The sequence below is a fragment of the Oncorhynchus clarkii genome, chromosome 1 (assembly GCF_045791955.1).
Source record: "Oncorhynchus clarkii lewisi isolate Uvic-CL-2024 chromosome 1, UVic_Ocla_1.0, whole genome shotgun sequence".
In the NCBI taxonomy this organism is placed as follows: domain Eukaryota; kingdom Metazoa; phylum Chordata; class Actinopteri; order Salmoniformes; family Salmonidae; genus Oncorhynchus; species Oncorhynchus clarkii.
The window spans coordinates 70,819,969-70,847,347 of record NC_092147.1 but is presented as its reverse complement, the minus strand read 5'-3'; the positions used below and the strand labels follow the sequence as shown (position 1 = coordinate 70,847,347).

The following is a 27,379-nucleotide window of genomic DNA, read 5'->3' as shown; positions in this document are numbered from 1 at the left end:
TTTGATACAAATGAATGCGTGCTAAACGTTGTGTTTTACTTTCATTCATTTAATTTCTTACATTTGATTACAGACAGTTTCAATTCTATCTGAAAAATATATATAAAAACTGGCATGAATAATTGTAGAGGATGTCTTCAATGACCACACCTTTGATTTCCCATTGTATAGATATTACGGAAATGATATATTTTCTGTCAATTTTGTTGGGTAATGTAAGTGTATTGCCTAATGTGAAAATGGTCAAATTTACAGTTCTGTAGCATATTACTTTCAACACTTCTAAGGGAAATTTGAAACATGTATCTTGCATTGTTTGCTATTTGATTAAATGGTCATTAAAACGACTAAATTGAAAAGATATCATTATGTTGCATTTAGATGATTAAGACAATTTTCTCATTACATTTCACAATACAGGCATATTTTGAATCAATGGTTGTCTGGGGAGAGATGTTTACAATCCAAATGAATGCACAATGACAGGTTTTGAATGAAAGACTGGCTGCGTTACAAATATGGCCAGTTTGAAATTTTGTACTAAGAGTTGTGAAAATGTATCACATACTTGTGAAAACAGTACCAAAGCGATTTACAAAAAAACTCAGATGGGACCAGACCAGAGCCTGTACAACTAGTAGTTGATTTTTGTGTGAAAAATTCGGAATATCTTTTTATGACAGTATCGCTCCCCATCTTCACAACAACGTTGTCAAAATCACTTGCCCATGATAATTGACCATCCAATGTTAAACCTAGGAGTTTAGCTTCCTCAACTTGCTCAATGGGCATACACTTTATGTACAACTCCAGTTGAGCTTTAGATCTTAAGAGAATGTTTTAAATGTATTTAAGACCAGTTTATTATTAATCACCCATTCTGATACTGACTGTATCTCCTTATTTTGAATTTCAGTGAGTTCACTGGCTTTGGGTGCTGACTTGTAGAGTGTGTCATTCTAGCTTTGTGTAAGTCCTTTGTAACAAAAAAATAAAACAAAATAGAGAAGAGTAATGGCCCAAGGAACTGCCCTGAGGGACACCGCACTGTACATATGTGATGTTAGAGAAACTTCCATTGAAAAACATTCTCTGCGTCCTATTGGATAAATAACTTTCCAACCATGTGATGGCAGGTGATGTAAAGCCATAGCAAGTGAGTTTTTTAATAACAATTCATGATCAATAATATCAAAGGCTGCACTGAAATCTAACAGTACAGCTAAAACTATCATCTTATTATGCATTTATTTTAAGCAATCATCAGTCATCTAAGTCAGTGCAGTACAAGTTGAGTGACCTTCTCTGTATGCATGCTGAAAGTCAGTAGTTAACATGTTCTGTGAAAATAGCATTGTATTTTGCCAAACACAATCCCCTTCAGTTTACAAAGAACTGACAGCAAACTGATTGGGTGGCTTTTAGAACCAGCAAAGGGTGCTTTCCTATTTTTCGGCAGTGGATTTACTTTAGCTTCCTTTCACGCCTGTGGACACACACACTCCTTTAGGCTTCAGTTAAATAAATAGCAAATAGTGGTGGCAAGACAGTCTGCTACCATTCTAAATAGTTTCCTATCAAGGTTGTCTATACCTGGTGGCTTATCATTATTGATGGATAACAATAGTTTTTCCACCTCTTCCATACTAATTTGACCATATTCAAAACAGTAATCCTTCTCTTTCATTAGTAAATATTTTATACAAAAATATGATTGTTAAATGATCAATGTTGTCATCTCACTTCTGAGTTTTTCCACTTGATTAGCGAAATAGTGATTGAAATGATTGGCAACATAAATAACCCATCAACTTCAACGAATGATAGAGATGAACTGGGTTTTCTGCAGCTGATATAATTTAAAGTAATCCAAAGTATTTTTCCATTGTGTTTTATGTCATTTCTCTTTGTTTGGTAATATTATTGATTCAAATTTTTGTTAAGTTCAGTCACAACATTTCTCAATTTACAGTATGTTGAGCAGCCTGAATTGTTTGCCACCTCTTTCGCATTTTTCTTTAAGCAGTTCTCACAGTTAGTTTTTGAACAGGTGCATGCTTGTCAACAATTGGTGTGAATCATTTTACAAATACTTCCAGTGCTGTATTTATATTCACTTTCTCATACACATCAGACCAACAAACTTTACATTTTCATCAAAATAATCCTGAGTAAACATTTTGTATGATCTCTTATAAATTACTTTAGTCCCCACCTTTGGCACAACTCTTTGGCTTTTTTTGTTATTTCCACAATGTTATGGTCACTTCAGCCAATGGAAATGTATTTTGCTTTGGAGCAAAGCTCTGCAGCATTAGTGAAGATATGATCAATACAAGTGGATGTCACAGATGCAACACTATTGGCATGCTCTCTAATTGGTTGAGTGATAACCTGGGTCATATTGCAGCTTCCTCTTGGGTCACAGTTACAAGCTTCCTCTTGAGAGGACAGCTAGTTGCTAACCAGTCAGTATTCAGGTCACCCAGGAAATAGACGTCTCTGTTAACATCACACACATTATCAAGCATTGCACACATACAGTTTTATTCAAATACTGACAGTTAGCATTTGGTGGCCTATAGCAGCACGCCAAAAAAATAGGCTTTAGATGTAAACTTGCAACCACAACACTTCAACGACATTTGACAGGAGATCTTCTCTAAGTTCACAGGAATAAGGCTCTGAATATATACAGCAACACCTCCCCTAAAGGCATTCCTTTCTGTAGATGTTATATCCTTGTATTGCTACTGCTGTGTCATCAAGGGAATGATTTAAGTGACTTTCAGAGATGGCACGTTTATTAATGTTATCTGATGTTAACAAGTTAATGATTTCATTAACATAATTTCAAAGGCAACATATATTAATATGGGCTATTATTAGTCCTTTCCTTGGTAGTTTATCAGCGATAGATATACATTGGAGACAACATAAATGTGTATGTCTGATGTAAGGCTGAAAATACTGACCCTGAGGCTCTCTCATTCCTCCCAGGCATTTGGGAGGGAAGGTGGACAATGAGCCTGTCATAGCAGATGTAAGCAATGTTCTCTTGCTCTCTGACAGCTTCCATAGTTGGGTTAAGTTATTTCCGCCTCTGGATGATCATATTTTATGGTTTTTATACCAAGACCTGTAGCTACCTTGTCAGAGAGACATCCATAACGGTATCATGTAGAGAATCACCAGTGTCAAGCTTTTAGTTTGTGGTTTATTTTCCTCAATCTCTAATACCTGACACATATTTGTGCTATGATAGCTCTCATCCTCTGTTGCTGACAATCGGTTACATAAAGAACGCGAGAAAGAGGTGGGAGTTTGAAGAGTCGTGCAGAGGAAAGATGTTAGAGGGGAAAAAAATGCATTTTGGAGAGGGAGAGAAAGACCGTCTTTTATTCACTCCAGCAACAGTACAGATAGTGTATTTTAGTGCTAGTGTCACAAACCAACCAAAACAAATCTCAGGTTTAGTCAAAGCACTATAATTGTTTACTCATTAGCTCTAGCTGTTGAGCTAATAATGTGAAAGGATGTGGGAGGGAGCCATTCCTGGTTGTACAAACATACCAGAGCTGTATCCCACTGGGCACAAACTGGTTGAATCAACATTGCTTAATTTGTCAACGTATTGTGACGTGGAATTTATGTTGAAAATACATTGGATTTGAAAAAATGGTAACATTTCTACCACCGGATTGTGTCATTATGGTAACCAAATGTCAACATACACAAACCTTATATAAAATATGTTGAATTTGTTCCTTAAAACAACGTCAGATCTTCAACGTTATATCCACTATCAGAAAAGAAAAAAAAACAATACAGTTGAAGTCAGAAGTTTACATACACCTTAGCCAAATACATTTCAACTCAGTTTCACAATTCCTGACATTTAAGAATTCCCTGTCTTAGGTCAGTTAGGATCACCACTTTATTATAAGAATGTGAAATGTCAGAATAATAGTAGATAGAATGATTTATTTCAGCTTTTATTTCTTTCATCACATTCCCAGTGGGACAGAAGTTTAAATACACTCAATTAGTATTTGGTAGCATTGCCTTTAAATTGTTTAACTTGAGTCAAACATTTAGGGTAGCCTTCCACAAGCTTCCCACAATTTTTTTGGGCCCATTCCTCCTGACAGAGCTGGTGTAACGGAGTCAGGTTTGTAGGCCTCCTTGCTCGCACACGCTTTTTCATTTTTCCCACAAATGTCCTATGGGATTGAGGTCTGGGCTTTGTGATGGCCAATCCAATACCTTGACTTTGTTGTCCTTAAGCCATTTTGCAACAACTGTGGAAGTATGCTTGGGGTCATTGTCCCGTTGGAAGACCCATTTTTGATCAAGCTTTAACTTCCTGACTGATGTCTTGAGATGTTGCTTCAATATATCCAAATAATTCTCCTTCCTGTTTCCTCCAGCATGTTCACAAGGTCCTTTGCTGTTGTTCTAAGATTGATTTGCACCCTTCACACCAAAGTACGTTCATCTCTAGGAGACAGAACGCATCTCCTTTTTGAGCGGTATGAAGGCTGAGTGGTCTCATGGTGTTTATACTTGCGTACTACTTTGTGTACAGATCTTCAGGCATTTGTAAATTTCATCACTGCTCTAGAGGAGATCTGCATGGAGGAATGGGCCAAAATACCAGCAACAGTGTGTGAAAACCTTGTGAAGATTTACAGAAAACGTTTGACCTCTGTCATTGCCAACAAAGGGTATATAACAAACTATTGAGATAAACTTTTGTTATTGACCAAATACTTATTTTCCACCATAATTTGCAAATAAATTCATAAAAAATCCTACAATGTGATATTCTGGATTTTTTCCCTCATTTTGTCTGTCATAGTTGAAGTGTACCTATGATGAAAATTACAGGCCTCTCTCATCTTTTTAAGTGGGAGAACTTGCACAATTGGTGGCTGACTAAATACTTTTCTGCCCCACTGTATGTAAACTTCCGACTTCAACTGTATATAGGCTGGGCATCACCTCCTACTGGACAATGTGCTATCAATGTGCATGAGAATAATTGTAGAGTGATCTCCACTTAAAAACTCAATAGGTTTACTGTTGCTATCAAAGTCATTCCAAAGGGTAGGTTTAACAGAGCAAATTAAATCTGACCATACACTATCATTCAGACAGTATATCATCAATGATTTTATTTAGGACTACTGTATATAACACTTGCAAAGTCATCAACAGCTATTGTTTCAATTCAACCTGAAAAGCTGAAATGTCTTGGGGCTATAAGTATTCAACCCCTTTGTTATGGTAAGCCTAAATAAGTTCAGGAGGAAAAATGGGCTTAACATGTCACATAAATTGCATGGACTCACTCTGTGTATAATAATACTGTTTAACGTGATTTTTGAATGACTACCGTAGCGCTGTATCCCACACATACAATAATCTTTATGGTCAGTGGATCAGTGTATTTCAAACACAGATTACCCCGCAAAGATCCGGGAGGTTTTCCAATGCCTCGCAAAGATCGGCACCTATAGGTAGATGGGTTAACAAAAGCAGACATTGAATATTCCTTTGAGAATGGTGAAGTTATTAATTAAACTTTGGATGTTGTATCAATACACCCAGTCACTACAAAGATGCAGGCGTCCTTCCTAACTCAGTTGCTGGAGAGGAAGGAAAACGTCAGGGATTCCACCATGAGGCCAATGGTTACTTTAAAACAGTTACAGAGTTTAATGGCTGTGATAGGAGAAAACTGAAAATGGAACAACAACATTTTAATTGCTCCACAATACTAACCTAATTGACAGAGTGAAGATAAGGAAGCGTGTACAGAATAAAAATATTCTAAAACATGCATCCTGTTTGCAAAAAGGCACTAAAGAAATACTGCAGATGTGGCAGGGTCTACAGACAATCATGGGTTACATAGGGCAACCCAGCCCCATCGCGGACACTGACGTCTTGCTCCCAGACAAGCTAAACACCTTCTGTGGGCTCTCATTCTCCGTGGCCGACATGACTACGATATTTAAGCGTGTTAACCCTCGCAAGGCTGCAGGCCCAGTCGGAATCCCTAGCCATGTTCTCGGAGCATGCGCAGAGTGTTTACAGACATACTCTACCTATCCCAGTCTGCTGTCCCCACTTGCTTCAAGATGCCCACCATAGTTCCTGTGGCCAAGAAAGCAAAGGTAACTGAACTAAATTACCATTTCCCTGTAGCACTCACTTCTGTCATCATAAAGTGCTTTGAAAGGCTAGTTAAGGATCATATCACCGCCACCTTACCTGACACCCTAGACCCATTTCAAATGACTTACCGCCCCAATAGATTCAAAGACGATGCAATCGTCATCGCATTGCACACTGCTTTCTCCCATCTGGACAAGAGGAATACCTATGTAAGAATGCTGTTCATTGACTATAGCTCAGCCTTAAACACCATGGTACCCTCCAAGCTAATCATTAAGCTTGGGGCCCTGGGTCTGAACCCTGCCCTGTGCAACTGGGTCCTGGACTTCCAGACGGGCCGCCCCCAGGTGGTGAAGGTAGGAAACAGCACCACTATGCTGATCCTCCACACAGGGGCCCCACAAGGGTGGTGCTCAGCCCCCCTGTACTCCCTGTTCACCCATGGGTGCGTGGCCACGCACGCTTCCAACTCAATCATCAAGTTTGCAGACGACAGAACAGTAGTAGACCTGATTACCAACAATGACGAGACAACCCACAGGGAGGAGGTGAGGGCCCTGGCGGAGAGGTGCCAGGAAAATAACCTCTCCCTCAAAGTCAACAAAACAAAGGAGCTGATAATGGACTTGAGGAGACAGCAGAGGGAGCAAGCCCTTATCCACATCGACGGGACTGCATTGGAAAAGGTGAAAAGCTTCAAGTTCATCTGCGTACATATCACTGATAATCTGAAATTCTCCACAACACAGACAGTGTGGTGAAGAAAGCCAAACAGATACACAATTAAGAGCATCCTGTTGGGCTGTATGAATGCCTGGTACGGCAACTACACCTTCCGCAGCCACAGGGTTCTCCAGAGAGTAATGCGGTCTGCCCAACGCATCAACGGGGGCACACTGTCTGCCCTCCAGGACACCTACAGCACCCAATGTCACAGGAAGGCCAAAAAGATTGTCAAGGACATCGACCACACGAGCCACGGCCTGTTCACCCCACTATCATCCAGAAGGCGAGGTCAGTACAGGTGCATCAAAGCTGGGACCGAGAGGCTGAAAAACAGCATCTCAAGGCCATCAGACTGTCACCCGGTTACTCCCAGTTACTCATCCTTGCACCATAGAGTCTGCTGACCTATGTACATAGACATGGAATCACTGGTCACTTTAATAATGGAACACCAGACACTTTAATAATGTTTACATACTGTTCTAAACATTTCATATGTATATGCTGTATTCTACTGTATTTTAGTCAATGCCAGGCCGACACTGCTCGTCCTAATATTTTTCAGTATATTTCTTAATTCCATTCTTTTACTTTTAGATTTGTGTGCATTGTTGTGAATTATTAGATACTACTGCACTGTTGGAGCTAGGAACACAAGCATTTCGCTACAACCACAATAACATCTGTTAAATATGTGTACTGTATGTGACCAAGAACATTTGATTTGATTTAATCTCATTGATCAACGTCTCAATCAAATATTATCCAATTATCCAGGTTTAAATTATGTGGTGTGCCCAGTCGGATGCTATTAGTTTTCTTGATTGCTTTCATTTTCTCCTCTCCTTACACGTATGGCCACTGAGCTCATAGGAGTGGATACAGAGAGGTAATGTGGTGGAAAAGCCACTGAGCTCATAGGAGTGGATACAGAGAGGTAATGTGGTGGAAAAGCCACTGAGCTTGACCCTCAGCATCAAAGCCAGGGTCAGTTCCATTTCCGGTTAATGCAATTGAATATGGAATCTGTCCATGGATGTAAAATTACAAATCTGATTGAGCCCTGTTGAACCCAATCCCAATCTAATCCGAATTAGCATACTGGTTGATCATTTCAGTAAAGGGTTGAGAAAGGGGCTAAGAAAAGGGGACTAAGTGTTCCAATAGGGCATTATCTGTTCTCTGAACAAGGTATTGCATTGTATTATATTGTTCCAAACCATCTTATTTTTTCTCTCTCTCTCTATTATAGCAACTCTCTTCTCGACCATAACAATCAGATACGAAACAGATACACCATGTGAATTGAAAAGAGCAAACAACATATTCATATCATAAAACAGTTTTGGGATGACAAATGGGCTCTCACTGGGCACACTATGTCATTTCAACATGGATCATTGGGTAATATTTGGTTGAGACGTTTATCACAGAGATTACAGCCTAGAACTCACCCACTCAAAAAGACAGCCAAAGTTAGTTGAATTTCCAATGTGTATCACTATGCTTTCAGCCAACTGAATGCACAAACAAATTCCAGATATTTTGTTTATTTGTACAACAGATGAAAATGTTATCACTGTGCTTCATCTAATAGCAGAACCAAATGACCTGGATTGCAGTTGAGATTACATTAAAATTACATGGTTCAAATGACCAATGCCGTTCAAGATTCTGCACAGATTATTGGAGCAATTGTGAAGATCCAAAGACCTGTGACGATATTTGTATGCTATCCTGAACATGCACACTTTATATGATTACATAAAAAGAAATGTATAGTTACAGTAACCACTGACTTAGTCCTCAAAAGAATGGGACTAAATCAAATTAAATCAAACTTTAAATTCCTTTTTAAATAAAGATTTAATTTAGTCCTACTCTTTAACTTGGATTTTTGGTTGAGATGGAGATGGAAATCTAATGATTAATTTGGAGACAAACTGGAATTAAAGCCAGGCTAATTATTGGCAGAGATGGAATTTTCCAAGCAGAAGATACAGATCCTTCAAATGTTAATATTTGGTTGCGTTGACAACGACACACAATTCAACATCACTAAATAGTATCACATTTTAAATGTAAATCAGAGCTTGAAACCTTAGACCTATTGTATTGTCTATTTTTAGTTGAATTCTGGGTTGAATTGAAGTGATTGCTGTTGATGACTTTACAAATGCTAGAGGACTAAATAGCACATTTAATTGGCTCTGTTAAACCTACCCTTTGGAATGGCTTCGAAAGCAACAGTGAATCTATTATTTTTTAAGTGGGGAGAGCTCAACAATCATTCTCACGATAGTACATTGGTAATAGTCAGTAACAAATATCATAGCTAAGCAAGGTTGGGCTTGGTTAAAACCTTGAATGGGAGACTAAAGGGTAGATGTTGGTAGATCCAGTAGGAGGTGCTGCCAAGCCTATAGTTTATTTTCTGAATGAGATATAATTTAGAAAATCTGGTTTCAAAGTACTAATTCAACAAATGTTGTAAAAGGTTTGTCTATGTTGACATTTGGTTACCATAATGACATAATCCTGTGGTTTAAATGTCATCCTCGGAACAACAGTTTACGGTGATTACCTTTTTCAAATCCAATGTACAGTATTTTCCACTTAGATTCCACATCACAATATGTTGACAAATGACGTTGAAACAATGTTGATTCAGCCAGTTTGTGCCCAGTTGGGTGATATGAAACACTTAGTATTCCACTCCAGTTGAAGATTTAGCACGAGAGGTGTCTGCATCTCAAATCCCTTCGGTTTACTTGTGGAGGATCTAGGTTCACCAGAGTTACGTACGCGTCCCTCTCTTCACATCTATACCTCCCTTTCCATTTACATTGCAAAGTGCTGTTTGAAATACGGTGAGATCACCTATGTGCACGGCTTCTGTCTCCGGCGCTCCAACAAGCACTCTCATATATCTAGCGCCGTCCCGGAACATTCCGTGTGATTTGTTTCCATTATCCACGTCAATTTGCGAAACGAAGCCGCCTCGCTCAAGATGCAAACTAAGTGACTCGTTTAGAGTGAAGTGATTGGACCAGGGTGGGGGTGACAAGTGTTCCCTAACTGTTGAAGAAAATTGAGGAAACATGCATGGCTGCTCAATGGAAAAAATGCTAATTGAATGATTCTCATCTTGGGTTGTTGTTTTACAATGTGCATCCTGCCTAACCTACGTAATGGTGTACATATTGTATATATATATATATATATATTATATATATATTAGAAGGCTGAGTGAAATACTGCTTGATTAGTTGTGCTTATCTTAGCCAGGCTTAGAACACATTTTGCACCTATTCAGTAATGCTGCTTGAGATCTGGTCAGAGCAGACCAGACTACCCCTCTGCATGTGGTATTATGATTAATCAAGCAGCTAATTGTCACTGGCACAGGCAGTATGCTAAATAACTGTGTGTTCCAGGGTGTCTCTGAAAGTGTCTAACAGTAAGGCTGTTCTTGTGTAAAGCTGTTCTTTTTCCAATTTTGTGACTCGAGTCTTATATACTGTGTGCCTATTCAAAGAACTCAGTTATCTGAGTAAGACAAGTACTCTACAACCCTGCTATCCACAGTTAGACCAGTGTTTTTGTGTTTGTGTGTGTGTGTGTGTGTGTGTGTGTGCATGTGCGTGTGTGAGTACCTTGTTGACTCCGTCAGCCATGGCCTGCAGAGTGAGCTCTCGGGGTCCGTCTACTGTCTTGCCGTCATCGGTGGGCCCCCAACTGGCACTGTAGATGTCAATGACCTGGGGCATGTGGCTGATGGACGATGCCTCGATAATGTCCGTCATGAAGGGTTGGTCTAGCATGCGGATACCTGGGGGGGAGGGGGGGGAGGAGAACAGTAGGCAGGTGTGGAGAGACAGAGAGTGTAAGGTACACACTATTACAATTCTAAGCCACTGTTGACTGAATATCCCCAGCTAGCACATTTGGTTCCTGTTTTTGGTTTCAAATTGGTTGTGGGAACAAACCATACATTTCCTGACTGGTAAATCTGTTTTTTAAACGTTCTGAGAATGTTTCTTTTTAGTTTGCAGGGAGGTTCTGAGAACGTTTATTATGGTTCCTTGAAAGTCTTCCTGGGAGGTTTTATTAACACTCTGAGAATGGAAATTATAGGTTATCAACATTGAAATGAAACGTATACATTTTTTAACTTTTAGGAAACGTAAATGAAATACCAAGAAAATAATGTTTTTTTTGTCAGGTTCCAAAAATCACTGTCACCAGCTATCACTAGCTACAAGGGCTGAAAAAATGGCTATGTAGCCAACTTGATTCTTCTTACATCTACTACTAAAGTTAAAAAGCATTGGATAGGTTATTATGACTGCCACTTTTACAAGTTTTCAAAGATGACTGTGATCACTAGTACTTTTACATCCAAGCCAGCTGTTATTTACCACAGTATTAGAGTAGTCTACATACCTGCCACCTTAGAGTTGTAGGCCACTCCCACTCCGCAGATGTTGTTGTTGGCTGCTGCAGACACCTCACCAGCACACCTTGTTCCATGACTACACACAGAAACACACAGATAGATTGGGGAATGGGCTAAGGTTGGAAAACATATTGGGAATCGATGTATTAGGTCAATGTACCAGGTCTTTAACCACCTATTGTAGACTTTGTGACTTCTGTGTAAACCTATTATGCCTATCAGGAATAGGATTACCGGTTGGAAGACACAAATTACCGGTTGGGGCACAAATCAATAAGAATTAGAATGAGGAATCAGCCCATTGCGCCACCTGGATAATATTAGCTTCAACAATTCCTACCACATTCATTCGAAAGAAGATTAAGAAATTGGTAGAATCTCCGATTTGCATTAAAATCCGATGGTTGGTTGAGGAGATGGCATTTTAAAAGGTCATACAAAGGCAAAATTGCGTTGTGTGTGTGTGCACATGCCTATGTGCCTGTGTGTTTGTGTGTGTGGGGGCTTCCCACAGGGTAGCTGCAGTGAGCCCTCTCGGCTTTCCCAGCATGCTTTGCCACAGAAAGTCTGCTATTTATAAACAAACAGCTAATTAGCCACAGAGTCCTGCACTGCACTAATTCAGCAGCAGCGACGCTACACCACACACACACACACACACGCACACACGCACGCACACACTCACACACACACACACACACACACACACACACACACACACACACACACACACACACACACACACACACACACACACACACGCACACACGTGTGGTGGAGAATGGAGAGCAGTGAGGGTAGATGGTGTTCTCTATGTTTAATCGTCTAGTCCTTGAGGTGCCCTCGGCAGCAGTGGGTCATGAAGTCTGAGTTGGCGATGGGAGAAAGATACGACGCTATCGGACATAAGGTCGCCCCTGTGAACACTGCAGACAGGAGCGAGTGGACAAATGCCAATCTAGCCACCGTATCTCTGTGTATCTCTCATACCTGTAGAAGATCTCACAGAGTGCATTGTCTAGGTAGATTTACATCACCGGAATGTAAAGCAAGGTAGGCAACTCATCCAAATAAAGAGTACATTTAAACTGTGTCTAAATACTCTACAGATGACAAGCTATCAAACTAAATGAATCCATAATTTATCAGCCAATCTTCACTTCCACTCATACAGATATGCAGGAATAAATTGCAACACACAATATCTTCTAACTCACAGTACCTACCTTCCATGATATATCTCCTTAATAACTAGTCTGGGCGGTATGTGTTGTGGACTGCAGTAATGCAGCAGCTATGAGGGCCCAAAGATATTAATGACTAGAGCTACGTGGCGAGATTCTTTTATATATATTTTTTATTTCACCTTTATTTAACGAGGTAGGCCAGTTGAGAACATGTTCTAATTAACAACTGCGACCTGGCCAAGATAAAGCAAAGCAGTGCGACAAAAACAACAACACATAGTTACACATGGGATAAACAAACGTACAATCAATAACACAATATAAATATCTGTATAGAGTGTGTGCAAATGAAGTAAGGAGGTAAGGCAATAAATAGGCCAATAGTGGCAAATAATTCATTACAATTTATTACAAATTACACTGGAGTGATAGATGTGCAGATGAGGATGAGCAAGTAGAAATACTGGTGTGCAAAATAGCAGAAAAACAAAAACAAATATGGGGATGAGGTGGGTAGTTGGATGGACTGGCTATTGACAGATGGGCTGTGTACAGCTGCAGCGATCGGTAAGCTGCTCTGACAGCTGACACTTAAAGCTAGTGAGGTGTTGGCTTTAGGGATGACGAGTGGAATACACCTGCTGGAGCGCGTGCTACGGGTGGGTGCTGCTATGGTGACCAGTGAGCTGAGATACGGCGAATAATTATAGATGACCTGGAGCCAGTGGGTTTGGCGACGAATATGTAGCGAGGACCAGCCAACGAGAGCATACAGGTCGCAGTGTTGGTAGTATATGGGGCTTTGGTGACAAAACGGATGGCACTGTGATAGACTGCATCCAATTTGCTGAGTAGAGTGTTGGAGGCTATTTTGTAAATGACATCGCTGAAGTCAAGGATCAGTAGGATAGCCAGTTTTACGAGGGTAAGTTTTGCAGCATGAGTGAAGGAGGCTTTGTTGCGAAATAGGTTAGCCGATTCCAGATGTAATTTTGGATTGGAGATGCTTAATGTGAGTCTGGAGGGAGAGTTTACAGTCTAACCAGACACCTAGGTATTTGTAGTTGTCCACATATTCTAAGTCAGAACCGTCCAGAGTAGTGATGCTAGTCGGGCGGGCGCAGGCAGCGATCGGTTGAAGAGCATGCATTTAATTTTACTAGCATTTAAGAGCAGTTGGATGCCAAGGAAGGAGTGTTGTATGGCGCTGAATCTCGCTTGGAGGTTTGTTAACACAGTGTCCAAAGAAGGGCCAGATGTATACAGAATGGCGGCATCAGCGTAGAGGTGGATCAAATAATCACCCCGCAGCGAGAGCGACATCATTGATATATACAGAGAAAAGAGTCAGCCCGAGAATTGAACCCTGTGGCACCCCCATAGAGACTGCCAGAGGTCCGGACAACAGGCCCGCCGATTTGACAGACTGAACTCTATCTGAGACGTAGTTAGTGAACCAGGCGAGGCAGTCATTGGAGAAACCAAGGCTGTTGAGTCTGCCGATAAGAATTTGGTGATTGACAGAGTCGAAAGCCTTGGCCAGGTCGATGAAGTCTGCTGCACAGTACTGTCTTTTATCGATGGCGGTTATGATATCGTTTAGGACCTTGAGTGTGGCTGAGGTGCACCCGTGACCTGCTCGGAAACCAGATTGCATAGCGGAGAAGGTACGGTGGGATTCAAAATGGTCGGTGGTCTGTTTGTTCACTTGGCTTTCGAATACTTTAGAAAGACAGGGCAGGATGGATATAGATCTATAACAGTTTGGGTCTAGAGTGTCTCCTCCTTTGAAGAGGGGGATAACCGCGGCCCCTTTCTAATCTTTAGGAATCTCAGACGATACAAAAAAAGAGGTTGAACAGACTAGTAATAGGGGTTGCAACAATGGCGGCAGATACATTTAGGAAGAGAGGGTCCAGATTGTCTAGCCCAGCTGATTTGTAGGGATCCGTATTTTGCAGCTCTTTCAGAACATCAGATGTCTGGATTTGGGTGAAGGAGAAGCTGGGGGGGCTTGGGCCAGTTGTTGCGGGGGGTGCAGAGCTGTTGGCCGGGGTTGGGGTAGCCAGGTGGAAAGCATGGCCAGCAGTAGAGAAATGCTTATTGAAATTCTTGATTATCATGGATTTATCAGTGGTGACAGTGCTTCCTAGTCTCAGTGCAGTGGGCAGCTGGGAGGAGGTACTCTTATTCTCCATGGACTTTACAGTGTCCCAAAACCTTTTGGAATTAGTGCTGCAGGATGCAAATTTCTGTTTGAAAAAGCTAGCCTTTGCTTTCCTAACTGACTGTGTGTATTGGTTCCTAACTTCCCTGAAAAGTTGCATATCGCGGGGACTATTCGATGCTAGTGCAGTTCGCCACAGGGTGTTTTTGTGCTGGTTAAAGGCAGCACAAAATCAATACAGACAAGGGGACTTGCTACACCCTGGCCAAGCCAAGGAGAACAGAGTTTATCAGACACAAAGCTCAAACTCACTCCTCTGCCTCACTCCTCTGCAAAACACACATTCATGCATGCCCACACACGTATACACACGTACACACACACCACACACACACACACACACAAACACAAACACACACACACACACACACACACACACACACACATAATTGAATACACTGACAGGTAGCACACACATGCCCACACAAGTATACACATTAACACACATATAATTGAATACACTAACAGGTAGCGCACACACACACACAAACACACACACACACAAACACACACACAAATGGAAAAACAGTAAGAAAACTATAACTGTGTGATGAATTCTTATGGGGCAGATTACTTTAGAGGGGTGAGGGGCAGCTGGTTTTTACCTGTTAAACCAGTCGTCAGTGTATCGGGGGTATGGGTATGGGTCATTGCTGCTGAAGTCATAGCTGGCCTCGGCGTTCTGAAAAGACCGAACACAAACAGTTTAATCAGACAGGCTACAAGACACAACAGGAAGAGAGAGTGAGAGAAACAAGAAGGTAACGGTAACACAAAACTACAGAGCATCCAATAGAGGTGCAGTGACCTTCTCAAATCTAGTCTTGTCTTGTCCAGTCCCAACCTAGACCGCTGTGAGATGGCGCTTTACTAACGACTCAGCTGATGTTCTTGTTGTTGCAGCCTCTGTATATTGGGTGTGGTTCACTGTGTTGTGACGTTTCAGATTCTTCTATTCATTTTCCTCTCAGTTACGCAACATGTGTGAGTAAAACACTTTTCTGGACAACACTGAGTTCAATTGTTCTTAACCTGGCAGAATAATTAAAAGGTCGATTGCTTCGAGAATTTTCTTGTAGAATGTCCTCATGCAAAAACATGCTATAATGAAGACCTTTCAGTCTGATGGAAGCATGTCACGTGGAACAGATTAATATGAAGAAAATATCCAAAACACTCACTCGCACAAACATACACACACACAGTACTAATATGATGGTAATGCATGGTCACAGCAGGGAACAGCGGCTGAGACACTGACACACCAATTATTCCCGCCATTTAATTCCACGTGGCCAAAAGTAATAGAAGTGGAATTAACAGCGGAAAAGCAGGAGAAAACAGATGCATTAGAAGCACATCTGTCGGAGAGTCATCAATCCATGCTGCGTAATCAGCAAATGGCCTGCCCTGCAGCCACACTCACTCACATAGGCACGCACACACAAACAAATCTACAAATCCACCAACCATTACAGGAATCTCAATCCCTGATTTATTCTCTCTCTCTCTCTCTCTCTCTCTCTCTCTCTCTCTCTCTCTCTCTCTCTCTCTCTCTCTCTCTCTCTCTCTATACACCCCTCCCTCTTTTCTGTAACACTTGCTTCCCTTTGAGATTGTCATTTCAGAAGCCATCTTGAAAGGATGTCTCTCTCAAACTTTGTTGTCTGGAAGCCACTCCTCTTTCTATTTTCCACTTTTCTCAACCCAAAACAGTCAACTAGTCACCTTCAAGTCTCTTCCCACTGGGCAACAACTGGTTGAATCAATGTTGTTTTCACGTCATTTTCTACAACAACAAAATGTAAACTGATCAAAATCAAATAGACAAATGTGTCACGTGCCCCGAATACAACTGGTGTCAACTTTACCATGAAATGCTTGCTTATGAGCTCATAGTCTTGTGAGTGTGCATAGAGTCAGTGCAAGATATTGTCAATGAAGAAGGTCCGTGTAACCATTTCATTAACTATTTAGCAGTCTTATGGCTTGGGGTAGAAGCTGTTTCGGAGCCTGTTAGTCTGAGATCTGATGCTTTGGCGGACGGCAGCAGATTCAACTGTCTAGGCTTGGATGGCTGAATTCTTTGGCAATTCTTCCTCTGACACCGCATGATAGAGGTCCTGGATGGCAGGGAGCTCGGCCCCAGTGATGCCCTGGGTAACGCTTTTGCCATACCAATCAGTGATGAGAATCTCATCATGGTGCAGCTGTAGAACCTTCTGAGGATCCAAGGGCCAATTTCAGCCTCTTGAGTGGGAAGAGGTGCTGCTCTTTACAACTGTGCGGGTGTGTGTGGACCATGTTAAGTCCGTATTGATGTGAACTTGAAGCTCTTGGCCTGTTCCACGACAGCCCCATCGATTTGGATGGGGGCGTTCACTCCCCTCTTTCTCCTGTAGTCCACGATCAGCTCCTTGGTCTTACTGACGTTGAGGTTGTTGTCATGGCACCACATTGCCAAGTCTTTGGCAAGGGGTTCCCAAAATTTTTTAGTCCACAACCCCATTTTGATATCTCAAAATTATAGCGACCTCAACCATGTGAAAACCATTATGTAATTAACAACCAATGTTTACTTTTTTAATGTGGGGCTATGACGGTCAATTTCAAATGTGTCTGACATAATGTCTCTGTCGCGTTCAAAACAACTGGAAACTGGGAACTCATGAATCTCTAACTTCCGACTTCAGTGCATTCAAGACAACTGGAACTTGGGGAGAAAAAAAAAATCGCTTTGAACAGTCATCCAACTCCAAGTCGGGAACTCGGGCCTCTTTCTAAAGCTCAGACTTTCCGACCTGAAGATCACTGATGTCATGATTTGACCTAGTGTTTTTCTGAGTTTCCAGTTGTCTTGAAAGCATCATTATCTGACCACCACTAATGAGATGGGTATGCTTGATGCATGTCACATCAGAGCTTCTCAAAGTCAGGGGCTGTGATCAACAGTGTGCATCTCATCTCTGCTGTCACATTCAACCTGGTTTGATATTTGGTTTTAATGCAGACAAGAGCAGTGCTGATTCCAGCTTCACACAGATATGAGCTGGTGAAGGATACAATACGTTTTAATGTTCTGAGGGAGATGGCAGGGTATTATTCCCTTTGAGTCAGGAACCAAAACAGCTTGAAAGGCTCCACTTAACTCGACAGATCGAAAGGCCCCACCGCACCCCTGAAAGTGGCCTACCCTCCCCACCTGGGGCCCACCCATCAGGAAGACCAGGATCCAGTTGCAGAGAGAGGTGTTCAGTCCCAGGGTCCCTAGCTTGGTGGTGAGCTTAGTGGGGACTACGGTGTTGAACGCTGAGCTGTAGTCTATGAACACCATTCTCACATAGTTATTTCCCCTATTGTCCAGGTGGGAGAGAGCAGTGTGATGCGCAATTGCGATGGTGTCATTTGTAGATCTGTGGGGACGGTATCCAAATTGGAGTGATTCCAGGGTGTCTAGGAGGGTGGTGTTGATGTGTTTCTTGACCAGCCTTTTAAAGCACTTCTTAATTGCAGATGTGCGTGCTACAGGGCGATAGTCATTTAGGCAGGTTATCTTACCTTGGAGTTCTTGGGAACAGAGACAATTGTGGTCAGCTTGAAACATGTTGGGATTACAGACTGGGACAAGGAGAGATTGATGATGTTGAATCAACATGGAAAACTGAGTCATCAATGTTAGGGAATTTCATATATTTTTCATCCAACTTTTAACCTAAATCCATGGTGACATTTTTTGTTGATTTCCCATTGAATTCACATTAGGTGACAACTCAACCAAATCAAAACTAAATGTTGAAATTATGTCTGTGCCCAGTGGGTTGTCACTGTGTTTCCCCTGTTTTTATGTTAGCCAGTCTCTCTCTCTCTAACTCTCCACTGCTGTCTCTCTCATCTTCCTCTCTCCTTCAGCTCAGTCACATTCAAAATCCCCTGTCGTTCTAATCACCATTCCCCGTCATTTCTCTATTTGTAGCTTGTCTGTCTGAATGGCATTTATGACTCGTGGAGTTTTTACAGAGCAGTGTGCCCGGTCACCAGAGACACGAGGGAGATGGCGGTGAAAGTGTGGTGGTGATCATTAGAAGTATAGAGCTAAACCCATCAGATTTTACCGGGTGGACAGGCCAGGTCAGACCTTAGCAAGATACCAGCTGACATTTCCCAGCGAGGATATAGGGATGACTCAGTGAGGGACAAAGAGATGCCAAAACACTGCACCCTGCTGCTCTGCTCTGCTGCTCTGCTGTATCAGCCGAGTGGAGCAGGAAACCAGGTAGTAACAAGGTGACTTCCAGCACCGTGGCTGTAGTGTGAGTAAGATTGTCTGGAGGGGTTGATACCTCAGTATCAGTGGAGGCTGGTGGGAGGCACTATAGGAGGAAGGTCTCATTGTAATAGCTGGAATGGAATAAATGGAAACGTTTGGTTTCCATATGTTTGATGTGTTTGATACCGTTCCATTTATTCCATCCCAGCCATTACAATGAGCCTGTCCTCCTATAGCTTCCTTCCATCAGCCTCCTCTGCTCTGTATACAGAGAGGGTTGAGGCTGAAGGTTGGTGTTAGGACAAAAAGTTACTGGTGTTAATTTATTTGTCACATGCGCCAAATACAACAAGTGCAGTAGACCTTACCGTGAAATGCTTACTTACAAGCCCTTCACCAACAGTGCAGTTCAAGAAGAGTTAAGAAAATATTTACCAAGTAGACTAAAGTAAAAAAAATTATAATTAAAAGTAACACAATAAGAATAACAATAACGAGGCTATATACAGGGGGCACCGGTACCAAGTCAGTGTGCGGGGGGGTACAGGTTAGTTGAGGTAATTTGTACATGTAGGTAGGGGTGAAGTGACTATGCATAGATAATAAACAGCAAGTAGCAGCAGTGTACAAAAGGGAGGGGTGGTGGTCGATTTTATTAATTGTTCAGCAGTCTTATGGCTTGGGGGTAGAAGCTGTTGAGGAGCCTTTTGGTCCTAGACTTGGTGCTCCAGTACCGATTGCCATGCGGTAGCAGAGAAAACAGTCTATAACTTGGGTGACTGGAGTCTCTGTCAATTTTATGGGCTTTCCTCTGACACCGCCTATTATATAGGTCCTGGATGGCAGGAAGCTTGGCCTCATTGATGTACAGGGCCATTCACACTACCCTCTGTAGCGCCTTACAGTCAGATGCCGAGCAGTTGCCATACCAGGCGGTGATGCAACCGGTCAGGATGCTCTCGATGGTGCAGCTGTAGAACCTTTTGAGGATCTGGGAACCAATTTCAGTCTCCTTAGGGGGAAATGGTTTTGCCGTGCCCTCTTCATGACTGTCTTGGTATGTTTGGATCATGATAGTTCATTGTTGATGTGGACACCATAGAACTTGAAACTCTCGACCTGCCCCACTACAGCCCAGTCAATGTTAATGGGAGCCTGTTTGGCCCGCCTTTTCCTGTTGTCCACGATCTTCTCCTTTGTCTTGCTCACATTGAGGGAGAGGTTGTTGTCTTGGCACCACACTGCCAGTTCTCTGACCTCCTCCCTATAGTCCATCTCATCGTTGTCGGTGATCAGGCCTACCACTGTTGTGTCGTCAGCAAACTTAATGATGGTGTTGGAGTCATGTTTGGCCACACAGTCATGGGTGAACAGGGAGTACAGGAGGGGACTAAGTACACACCCCTGAGGGGCCCCAGTGTTAAGGATCAGCATGACAGAAGAGTTGTTGCCAACTCGTACCACCTGGGGGCGGCCCGCCAGGAAGTCCAGGATCCAGTTGCAGAGGGAGGTGTTTAGTCCCAGAGTCCTTAGCTTAGTGATGAGCTTCGTGGGCACTATGGTGTTGAATGCTGAGATGTAGTCAATGAACATCATTCTCACATAGGTGTTCCTTTTGAGTATACGTCAGCACAAAATGTACAGATCATTCAACATAATACAAATACTTGGTGGTTGTATTCAAACCACTCACAAAAAGTCCAACTTAGGACAGGCAGAACTTAAAGTGCTCGTGCAGGCTTCCGCTGGATTTCTTAAAACGCGACACACGGGAGATTACATGTGTGTTATTAAAACTTGATTGCAACCACCCACAATAATAAACAAGGAGATCAGTTGATCTCTTGCTGTTACCGTGTCAAGTGATTATGATACTAGACAGCTGCGTCTAGGTTCTCTACTCCCACCCACAATGAAATATCAACCTATCAGGAGTATTTTAAACTGTAAAAAAAGTATACTTATTCGAGTATAAGAATATAGAAGGAGTAGGCCTATATTTCATTTAAATGTTTCACCTTAAATGACAAAATAATATGTGTGCTGTTTGAAATAACTTTATTAGACAGCCTTTTATATGGAATAAAATAGATAATATAGACCTAACTCATCATGATTGACTTGATTCAATACACATTTCAAATATGGACAGTCCGGGATAGTTTTCCCCAAGCTTGATAAGAAACGACCATACTATTCAACAATAACTTTATTTTTAAAACAATATGTAATTAATGGATTACATAAAATTATAATAAGAATAGACAACGCCAAAAAGTAGTGCAACTGAGATCAGCTGTGTGGGTGATTTTTCCACGTATGGATGGTTTAACGAGAGATTACCTTGTGTTAGTACACTGGCCAATGTTCGTTGCAATAGGCCCCTTATATTATATAAAGTCAAAGCCCTGCTTAGATTTTCAATCCCCTGCTGTATTGAATATTACCACATCCTCAAATTAACTATGCACTAGAAATGCTCTCATGCCTCTCTCAGAGTACCACTTATGATATTCTCATTATGAACAAAGGAAGGTCGTTTGATATTAAAAAAGTATAAATATTCCAAAGCTTGGCCCAAAGCTTTTGAATATCGAGTGTCCTCATATACCAGTTTGGAAACACATACTGTGAAATTTGTTGTAGACTAATTTACATCAATAGCCTACTAATTGATATCCTAAGTGTGAATAAAAAAAGAGTTCTCTCTGGTTCCTTATTAAACTCATTCGTCATGATTATCTTTACCACACCATCTTCGTCATGCAGTACTTGCCAATACAAGAGACTCAGAATCCCTTAACAACCTAATAAAATACAGGCACACGCACACTAAAACACACACTGTACGAGATGAACCCTTGTGATTATGTGACATCACCGGGCGTTGGCATGGTAATTTCCCTTGGAGGAAAGAAAGTAATCCTTGAACAATATAAAGACACAACATCCAATAATACTGCAGTAACAACATCCCAATGCAACATCCCAGTGCAGATAGGGGCACTGACAAACCTCCAGCTTGCTAGAGACTTCCCAAAGACCAGATAGGAGAAAAAAAATCACATTGTCAAAAGTCCTTCAGATGATAACATTGATAACTGCTTTAAGTTAGTTACATTGTCGGAACGATGCGTAAGAGGCGCTAAACAAGATTGGCCCGGCTTTACCTGACATCTGCTGCCCTTTGATAATGGCATCATATTATAATGATGACTACGGCACCATAATTTCTTATTTCTGTTTTAAATTTTGATAAATGTGCAAAAATGTCAAAAAAACTGTTTGTGCTTCGTCATTATGGGGCAGTGTGTAGATTGATGAGGAGGAAACAATATTTGATACATTTTAGAATAAGTCTGTAACATAACAAAATGTGGAAAAAGGGAATTGGTCTGAATACTTTCCAAATGCACTGTATAATCGTGCGCTCTTGCACATACTAATGCAGACCAATCAATAGTGGCTGATTGCAGTGTTTGTAGTCTTCTGAAAAATAGGAATACATAAACCAACAACAGCTTCGGCCCTGGAAGAGAGTGAAGATGCAATAAATGAGATTATCAGCCTCCTACACACACACACACGCACACACACACACACACACACACACACACACACACACGCACACACACACACACACACACACACACACAGACACACACACACACACACACACACACACACACACACACACACACACACACACACACACACACACACACACACACACACACACAAACCCACAGGAAGTGTATAGCACTAAGTCAGTTTTAGATCGTTACACAGCGTGATCCATCAGCCCAGTAGAGCATGCATGTCCTGCATCATCCTGACTGCCACGCTCACGACAGGCTATTTTTGGGGCAAGACTCATCCCAGTTAACAGGCAAGAAACATACACACAAACACACAGGCATCACACAGGAACCACAGAGCTTATGTCAAAAAGCTGAAAAGCTGAACAGAACTGCACACAGTATCAAGTTTCCTTGCCTATCTTAAAATAATTCCCTTTTTCCAATATCCTCCGACTGAAAGGAAATAGTTTACATTTAATCATCTCTCACTCTCTCCCTCTTCTGCCGTCTCATCTTTCACCTTCTCTGAAGCTCTGAAATCTTTCCAAGATGAGAGGAAAGAGAAGGGAGGAGAAGCAGAGATGAAGGGATGGAGGAACAGCACTGTGTGTATGTGTGTGTGTTTGTGTGTGTCTAATTGCATCCCACAGCAGAGATGCAGCATAGCCTTTCAGTACTGTTCATTACTGTGTCTCTATGAGAGAACATATTACTGGATGGTGCTGTGTTACAAAAGACATGACTGGTTTCCTGTATCAGTATTGGGCACCCTGCTGTAAACGATTCTGTCAGATCCGATAACATTCACAACTCTCACTATCAGTCAAAACAACAGCCATTTCAACAACAGCCATTTCAGAATTTCAGCAGTTGGCCAGTTCTGTTTACCACTGAACACTGAGCTTATTGAGTACATAGTCAATAGATGTTCACTAGTACTGCAGTGTTAATAGTTAAATAATATATTTTGTAATGTGAGTTCCTTACTTTTACTCCTTAGTCTTTTTCCTGTTTCTGGCCAGCAACACTGGCAGTCTTTTGAGGTGTTATTATCAGTATTCTGGAGTTGGAATATCACAATATGCGGTGCTAGCTACCCTGGCATTATCTGTACCAGTGACAGATCGGCCTGCCATCCCGCCTGCCACAGTGCTGTACACATTAACATTAAACAGCTTGGCTGGCCGGATGCCTGTCTCCCCGTCCTCCAAGGATTCAAGGAGACTTGCCAACCATGAAGGAAACTTGGAATACACCTGCCACTGGCACCGCCACTGGCACTCAACAACAGACCTGTGACAAGTGCCATTTCAAGGCCTGATTTATGTCAAAACAGCAATACAGGGAATTAACAGAGAGGATTGTGAAATGAGAACAAAGATTAAGCACTTACGTAGTTTGATGCAAGATCTGGGTGGAGATAGTCGATCCCTGAAACATAATTTCAACATAAATTAGTGAGATAATGCTATACATTTTTCCCCAAAGGAATTTAGGTCTTGAGGGGAGGTTTTGACCTTTATAAGAAGATGTCAACCAATAAATGGTCACTTATTGTACGTTGTACTTATTACATTCTAATGTGGAGCTGGTCGGTACTTGTACATGTCATTTGTTCAAATGGTATTTAGTTCATTAACCATGTGTAGATACCTTGTCGTCATGAACTATAAATAACCACATTAATAAGTGGATGACTAATACCTTTAAATCTGTATTTATAATTGACACATACTGTGTAGTGGCCACCAATTGTTATGAATGGCTACCAACTCTGGTCCTGAATAGCTACAGGTAGTGGTGGAAAAAGTACCCAATAATCATACTTTACAAACACAGTATTTGTGTTTAATGAGTCCGCCAGATCAGAGGCAGTGGGGATGGCAATGCGTTATATTGATAGGTGCGTGAATTGGACCATATTGCTGTCCTGTCTGAGCATGCAAAATGTAAGAAGTAGTAAAAAGTAAAAAGTACAGAATTTATTTTGGAACGTAGTGAAGTAAAAGTAAAAGTTTTTAAATAGTCAAAAAAACTACAGGAATTACTTAAGTAGTACTTCAAGTTTTTTTACTTAGTTCCTTAACAACACTGGCTACAGGGTATAAAGTAGGGGTATCAAACACACAGCCCCTGCGGGTGGTATGACAAAAAAAAGCCCTCAATCTACTGTGCATTTAAATGACTAGAACCAAATCGAAACTGTGTATAAATTACATTATACAGTATCTTCACTCTGTCCAGCCGACTAACAGTCACCTGATTAAAAGCTAAACAGTCAGAGAGAATCAAAAAATCCCCACAAAAACATGGATAGCTGACCTTATGTTTATTGCAAATTTTGACGGTGAGGAAATATAACACATTTTCAGAGTGAACATCTGGAACTGGAGGCCGAATGTATAGGGCTTTAGCCCAGAACTACAATCCCAGTGATGACCTCTATTAAGATACTACTCTGGACTACTCACTATTCTGGACGGTTCTGACTTAGAATATGTGGACAACTATAAATACCTAGGTGTCTGGCTCAACTGTTAACTCTACTTCCAGACTCATATTAAGCACCTCAATCCAAAATTAAGTCTAGAATCGGCTTCCTATTTCGCAACAAAGCCTCCTTCACTCATGCTGCCAAACATACCCTCGTAAAACTGACTATCCTACTGATCCTTGACTTCGGCGATGTCATTTACAAAATAGCCTCCAACACTCTACTCAACAAATTGGATGCAGTCTATCACAGTGCCATCCGTTTTGTCAGCAAAGCCCCATATACTACCAACCACTGCGACCTGTATGCTCTCGTTGGCTGGTCCTCGCTACATATTCGTCGCCAAACCCACTGGCTCCAGGTCTCAGCTCACTGGTCACCATAGAACCACCCACCCATAGCACGCGCTCCAGCAGGTATATTTCACTGGTCATCCCCAAAGCCAGCACCCCCTTTGGCCGCCTTTCCTTCCAGTTCTCTGCTGCCAATGACTGGAACGAATTGCAAAAATCACTGGAGTTGGAGACTTACAGTATATCTCCCTCACTAACTTGAAGCATCAGCTGTCAGAGCAATTTACCAATCTCTGCAGCTGTACACAGCCCATCGTTAAATAACCCATCCATCCAACTACCTACCTCATCCCCATATTTGTTTTTGTTTTTCTGCTATTTTGCACACCAGTATTTCTACTTGCTCATCCTCATCTGCACATCTATCACTCCAGTGTTAATTGCTAAATTGTAATTACTTCGCCACTATTGGCCTATTTATTGCCTTACCTCCTTACTTCATTTGCACACACAATATACAGCTTTTTCTATTGTGTTATTGACTGTACGTTTGTTTATCCCATGTGTAACTCTGTGTTGTTGTTTTTGCACTGCTTTGCTTTATCTTGGCCTCGTTAAATAAAGGTGAAATAAATAAAATAAAAAATAAAAAGATAGTGATACAACTTCAACCGTAAGGTCTATACTGGTACCTACCATCGTCCATGATGGCTATGGTGATGCCTCTCCCGGTGTAGCCCAGTCCCCAAGCCTCAGCCACATTGAGGTCCAGTCCGGGGGTCCCATCAGCCTGGCCCGTGTTGATCTAATCAGTCACACAAACAATATGGAGACAGTCCGTGACGCAGGGCACCCGGCCGAGCGGCCATTAGATAATTAGTCAACATGGAGGAAGATAGGGGTAAGGAAGGGGGAGGAAGAGATGAGGTGTGGAGGATGGGAGGGAGGGGGAGTAAATGTCACAGATATGGCACTTAGCTGGGATCCTACTGCAGAGCGTTTAATCTGACAAGTGGAACAAAGGAAGGCACGTTGGCCCTGGCGGAAAGGAAAGTCACGCTTGCCAGTCTAGGGTAAACACTGGGGGAGGAGACTGACATAAACAGGGAGATGAGATGGTGTGGGCAATATTGACTGGCCTAATGAGAAGACTTCATCTCCATAGGAGGAGCAGCAGTGAATATGTCTGTGATCAGTGGTCAGTGAGTGAACAAGTATAACGGACGCTGATGACAACTCACCAGATACCACTGTTTGCTGAATAGGGGGTCGGTAATTTTGACGTCAATTTCGTTGATGCTTCTGTAGCCTCGCTTCTGTCGGCCGAAGCCCTCCTGGTCCAACACATTCTTTACCTGAGAAAGGAAATGCAAATATTACACCATGAGCCCTTTATATTCAGAGTAATCTGAATCAATATAGTCAAAATGTATCATTACAATGTTCTTCAGGTGTATATGGTGACTATACAAGAAACCCACTCATAAACACTTTACCTATAAGTAATTTGCATAACTGTGCAAAGTGTACATTGGAGGGAACTACTTTTAATTTGTTTGAACTGAACATCCATTCAAAGGGAATATTAGCTGACATATGAAATTGTTAGAGATATACATACTATAGATTATTTAGCTATATGATTTTTAATTTTAGGGCCCCTTTAGGTATCAAAAGTTTGGACACACATACTCATTCATTGGCTTTGCTTTATTTTTTACTATTTTCTACATTCTAAAATAATATTGAAGACATCACAACGATGAAATAACACATATGGAATCATTGAGGAACCAAAACATTGTGAAACAAATCAAAATATATTTTAGATTTTAGATTCTTTAAAGTATCCACCCTTTGCCTTGATGACAGCTTTGCACACTCTTGGCATTATCTCAACCAGCTTCACCTGGAATGCTTTTCCAACAGTCTAAAAGGAGATCCCACATATGCTGAGCAGTT

General features: G+C 41.6%; 1 protein-coding gene across 1 annotated transcript in view; it reads right to left on the bottom strand.

Annotated features, from left to right (window-relative positions):
* LOC139411608 (proprotein convertase subtilisin/kexin type 2) overlaps window positions 1-27,379 on the bottom strand; it is a 78,276-nt gene that overhangs the window by 31,768 nt on the left and 19,129 nt on the right. The window contains exons 3-8 of the mRNA XM_071158185.1: window positions 26,659-26,772; window positions 26,114-26,222; window positions 24,024-24,061; window positions 15,388-15,464; window positions 11,356-11,444; window positions 10,566-10,741 (exon numbers count right to left, since the gene is read on the bottom strand). Of these exons, the coding sequence (XP_071014286.1) occupies window positions 10,566-10,741; window positions 11,356-11,444; window positions 15,388-15,464; window positions 24,024-24,061; window positions 26,114-26,222; window positions 26,659-26,772 (603 nt within the window). The remainder of the gene's footprint in view (window positions 1-10,565; window positions 10,742-11,355; window positions 11,445-15,387; window positions 15,465-24,023; window positions 24,062-26,113; window positions 26,223-26,658; window positions 26,773-27,379) is intronic.